The 5,430-nt window shown below is 45.4% G+C and overlaps 1 protein-coding gene across 1 annotated transcript; it reads left to right on the top strand.

Annotated features, from left to right (window-relative positions):
- Positions 1 to 420: 420 nt before the first annotated feature.
- LOC124722107 (inhibitor of growth protein 5-like) lies at positions 421 to 4,855 on the top strand. Its single transcript, XM_047247306.1, has 3 exons — positions 421 to 513; positions 1,444 to 1,522; positions 1,610 to 4,855. The coding sequence occupies exons 2-3, from the start codon at positions 1,500 to 1,502 to the stop codon at positions 2,541 to 2,543; spliced, it is 957 nt and encodes a 318-aa protein (XP_047103262.1). The 5' UTR covers positions 421 to 513; positions 1,444 to 1,499; the 3' UTR covers positions 2,544 to 4,855.
- Positions 4,856 to 5,430: the final 575 nt, after the last annotated feature.

Below are 5,430 nucleotides of genomic sequence, written 5' to 3' on the forward strand. Positions count from 1 at the left end.
CAACCATTGAAAGATAAATATCATCGTAAGCGTAATTTTTTAATGTTAATTATATTACAACAAATGCAATAAAACGGTATTTTCAAGTGTGCCCTTTGTACTGTTTGCAGTACACCAAGAAAGTACGTCAGTTCGGTTTTGTCAAAAGTTTGAATCCGGCAGTGGCCCATTCTTTAACTCGAGCGCTCAAATGCAACTGCGCGAAATAAAATTCCCAGCTGCATCAATTAAGGGGGCAATCAGTGACGGATGTTCCCGCGCGGGAGAGAGCGAGTGCGCAGGCGCGGTCCTGTTCCCGGTGCAAATGAATGACGGGAGCTGGGCTCCGTGCAGGGGTCACGTGGTACAGGGCGCGCCGCTTCGGGAGCAGTCGGCCGGCTCCGCAGGCGCAGCTGTGCGATCAATAGGAGGCGAGCGCGAGCGCTGCCTGGTCAGCTGACGGCGTAGCCTTCCCACCCGCCGACGCCAGTGCGTTCCGGCACAGCCTACGCGGCGCATCTCCTGTTCACGCAGGTAAACCACCACTCGCTCCCCGGCGAGTTCCCTCTCGTACTCACTTCCTAATTTACGGACAATGTCGCTACCTTCTGACGAGGGTGTTCAAAGAAATGCGTAGACAATTATTTTGCTATTTTCTTCCAGTCTGTTGTCTATATACAGTTATTTGTCGATATTAGGCTGCGAAGAATAATCATTTTACTTTTGTTAAGCTGACGTTCTGGAGTCGTTCTTGGTGGCGTTGTCTGCGCGATTGAGTTAGCTGTTTGAGTACTCCAAGGCGTGTTGTGGTGACATATGGAAAATTAACCGACTGTAAAAGGAGCTCTGTAGCTCAGTGGTAATGTTTACTTACGGATTCAAAGGTTTCGGGCTCGATCCCCAGAAAATCGCAAGATTTTTATCTGTCAATTAATAATTTTCCCCCTTTAGGCGCCGGCCGGAGTGGCCGTGCGGTTCTAGGCGCTACAGTTTGGAACCGCGAGACCGCTACGGTCGCAGGTTCGAATCCTACGTCGGGCATGGATGTGTGTGATGTCCTTATTTTAGTTATGTTTACTTAGTTCGAAGTTCTAGGCGACTGATGACCTCAGAAGTTAAGTTGCATACTGCTCAGAGTCATTTGAACCATTTTTGAACCTCCTTCAGGCTATATTTGTTTATGTGAAAAATCTCGGGTTGCACAGTGTCTCGGAATCCATGTTGACCTGCAGGTCATGCTATAACTACAACCACCAGTAATAGGATTATGTTTAGTGAAGCACTGTGGTGTTCAAACCAACCTTCAGGTTGATAACATCTTTACCAAAAGGAGGGTTTTCATATAACATATTTTAGAATGTGATGGTACTCACGGCACCAGGCCTAGAACGCCTATATTTGTTTGTTTATATGTCGTAGAAGCATTGTAATGGCTCAGGGAGTAATACCAGTTTGTATTTGCAGGATTTCGCAGTACTGCGAGAGAACCAGATCGTAGAGGCTTTGTCACAGAGCACAAAATGGATTGGAGACAGATCTCGAGGTACTATCGAGTTGCGACGGCGCGTGCAATAGCAGCGAGCGGAGTAGGCAGGCAGATGACTGTAGCGTGACTTGTCTCGGTTCACAGGGACGCGGGCCTGATGCAGACGGCGACGATGACGTGCGCGCTGTACCTGGAGCACTACCTGGACAGCCTGGAGCACCTGCCCATAGAGCTGCAGCGCAACTTCACGCTGATGCGCGACCTGGACGCGCGCGCCCAGGGCCTCATGCGCAACATCGACCGCATGGCCAGCGAGTACCTGCGCCAGCTCAAGACGCTGCCGCCGCACAAGCGCAAGGAGCAGATGAACACCATCCAGCACCTGTTCAACAAGGCCAAGGAGTACGGAGACGACAAGGTGCAGCTAGCCATCCAGACGTACGAGCTGGTGGACAAGCACATCCGCCGGCTGGACGCCGACCTGGCCCGCTTCGAGGCCGAGATCCAGGACAAGGCGCTGAGCACCTCGCGCAGCCAGCAGCAGCAACTGCAGCAGCAGCAGCAACAGCAGCAGGAGGAAGCGTACGCGGGCAAGAAGGGCCGCAAGAAGCTGAAGGACAAGGAGCGCAAGAAGCGCGCGGGCAACGGCTCGTCCGAAGAGGAGGCGAGTGTCGCTTCCAAGGGATCCCGCAAGAAGCACAAGAAGGGCAGCCTCGGACTGGGCGGCTCTGGGCACGGGTCGAGCGCGTCGGGCAGCGGCGCCGGCCCGTCGTGCAGCGGCTTGGGCGGCTCCTCGCTCGTCGAGTGCATCGACGTGCCCGTCGGCGTGGGGGGCGTGGGCGGCATGCTGCCCAGCCTCGCCGCCATCGCGCACCCCTCCGACGTGCTCGACATGCCCGTCGACCCCAACGAGCCCACCTACTGTCTGTGCCACCAGGTGTCCTACGGCGAGATGATCGGCTGCGACAATCCGGATTGCCCCATCGAGTGGTTCCACTTCGCGTGCGTCGGTCTCGTCACCAAGCCCAAGGGCAAGTGGTTCTGCCCCAAGTGCAACGCAGATCGCAAGAAGAAGTAAAGCAAACCCACAATGCTCCCAACCACTCCTTCCTCGGCTCCTGTGTACCCCGCACGATCCACCCGCAGTTGCTGTGCGTACCACATCACGCCACACGTTTACCAAAAAATGCACTGGCCGGACGTCTGTTTTCTTCTTTCGATTGCCCTGTGTGTTTTACCCCTATTTATCCTTATCTGAGGAAAGTGACTCTTTATGTTTGTTCCATTGCAGCTTAAGCCTTCTTTTACGTTATTTGTGTGTTGTGAACTCGAAGATATTTCCGTCGTTGCCCGAGAGCGCTACACAGAACAAAGTGCTGCAAAATCATCAGCCGCGCGACAACTAAAGGTAAATTCCGACTTTTGCCATCCACGTATTTTATGTCCGATCATGAACAGAACGCATACTGTTTTAATGTTTTATCACATTCATATTTCCCTTTCATCTCCGCCCACACTTGTGCGTAGCATATCAGCCCGCCTGTTTTCGAAAAAAATGTACTGGCCAGCTGCCAGTATTCTTCACTCCATTGTCCTGTTTGTTTTGTCCCTATTTATTCATTAGATATGAGAATTCGTTTAATATATACGGGCACCATTCACAGTCGAGGGTAACAACGCCAACTATGACACAAAATATTGCGCGCGAGCTAATTACAAAGCTAATGGAGAGCATTCATTGTCCTCGTGCACTGCACGATCATGTAGGGTTTTCGCCGTGTCGCGCTCTTCGCCAACACAGGAATGGAAAACTCATTGTCCCCTTGAACATTCAAAATTTTAACCTATTTTTCACAACTACCGCTTTTGTCACAGATAAAACTGTTCCGCATCGATGGTCACGGCAGATCGCCTACGGAAGATCTGTCATCGCCGTAGCTAGATGCTAGAACATACGAATTTTTTTTTCAGGTTTTATAACCCGAAATTCTCTGTGAAATACGACCTCGTGTTCATTTTTTAACTTTGTTACCATTTTTCAGTTACTTCGTGTTATATTTTTGGCACATATTCGTAGGTGTCCTGTTTCTCTGTGCAGACTGTTTCTTTCGACGCCCGCAAGCATTCAACCCATCTATTCTGACGATATTTTGAGTCTGAACTAAATGGTATCTAATTGTCACGCTTTAAGTGTTTGATGTCGTGCACTGTGGTGTTGTGCTAGTTTACTACTGTAATTGAGTTGCGCTGTTTCTTCATTGATAAGTGTTATTTTACATGTCAAAAATGGTTGTTGAACACATTCTATTCTGCTGGCGAACAATCTCAATTATGTGAGCTTCATTCGCTTCTGCATGTGAGTAGTTTGCAAAAAAAGTATTAATTTCATTTCTCCATTGATAATTTCACAAATATAATCGTTTTAAATATCAGCTGTGGAATTTTAGACGACGTATTAAAAACAGATGTGTCGACTGTTCGTTTCTAGGCATCGGTTTGCATCAATTATACTAAACATACTGCATTTTGTTTTGATAATGGATGAGAGATGCCGCAAACGTAAAAGTTTCAAAATATTTAATATAAACAGTGTCGGTTGCAAATTGTCACATTTTTAGATATTATGATCGTCATTAAGTAATCGAAGCTAATTATCATTTGTGACGATTTGCTACTGAAAGTGTTTATACTAAATGTATTGAGTATTTGTTTACACGATTTGGTACTGTTGCTCTTCTGAATTACTCGAGATGTACCATTTAAGTAGGGCCTATTCCACCTCGGTGCTGATGGTTCTCCGTGTGTCAATAAATTCCTCATAGCGATCAACAGTTTCTTGAGCTATAGAAGACGGTTTAGTTTCTATACAGATTTCGTTGCATTTACTGTTACATATATAAAATATATACATTAAATTAAGGTTCTTCTTAAAACTAAGGAAACAGAAGAAGATATTGATGTTTTAAATGATATAAATGTATTATTGTGGGTTGTTAGATGTGGCATAAATGTGTATTAAAAGATCTTTTGCATGTTAATTGTTAAGAATGAGTCAAAACTAAAATCAAAAGTAATGGATGTGCATCTATACCAAAGATAAATGTCTTTGCTCCAGTTTTACCCAAAGAAATTCTTAACTGTAGATTTAGTCTCATAGCTTTATTTGGAGGTGACATGAAGGAAATGATTGAAGGCTGCTGCCGCAGCTGTGCTGATGGATATTTTAAGTAATTGCGTTGGTCAACTGTAGTGGTATTATTTACTTTTAAGTTCGTATGTAGTTGAGAAATAAAATCTTAATATCCAAATGCGCATTTGTAAAAGATGTTGGAGCATTTATTTTGTAATTTCTTTTGCACTAGTTTTTCAATAAAAGACGTTTCTGATAAATCTGTAGTCATTTTAAAATACCAGCAACTACATGTCAATGTATTTCTTTGCAAGCGATTTGCAGAACAGCTATTAAAAACTTGCTCATTAGATAATATTAAACATTTTTGTATGTTGAAATCATTCCATATTCCACCGATTGCAAATAATTTGTCTATTGTATATTTTTCCTGAATCTACCTTGTAGTTTTTGCTATTTTGAAGCAAAAGTGCGTTAAGTACGAAACGAATGTAGACGTCGAGTCACACTACAGGTCAGTCGTCATGACAACCATTACTTCGTATTCACATTCGTTGGCGTCGCCAACACACAGACATATTGTCACATTCGATCCTGATCCATATCAGCCCACGCTACAGAACAGCCTATCACCACATTGAAGATTTCGGGCTAGAGCACAATCACAATCATGCAGGTGGCCACTCAGAAGCAAAAATCATCTCTCATGACTTAAAAATATAAGGTACGTGTAACTTTTTGGAGGACTGAGTATATGGTACAAGAAGAGGTTACTAACATTCTTGTGTTCAACACGTATTGTGTCTAACAGTGATTTTAACGGCAAACACTCAGT

Source organism: Schistocerca piceifrons, chromosome X (assembly GCF_021461385.2).
Source record: "Schistocerca piceifrons isolate TAMUIC-IGC-003096 chromosome X, iqSchPice1.1, whole genome shotgun sequence".
In the NCBI taxonomy this organism is placed as follows: Eukaryota; Metazoa; Arthropoda; class Insecta; order Orthoptera; family Acrididae; genus Schistocerca; species Schistocerca piceifrons.

Bases quoted from the DNA above. Each gene is read 5' to 3' on its own strand.
- LOC124722107 (XM_047247306.1), top strand. From the start codon at position 1,500: ATGGATTGGAGACAGATCTCGAG. The intron at 1,523-1,609 runs GTACTATCGAGT...CTCGGTTCACAG, and splicing joins GATTGGAGACAGATCTCGAG to GGACGCGGGCCTGATGCAGA.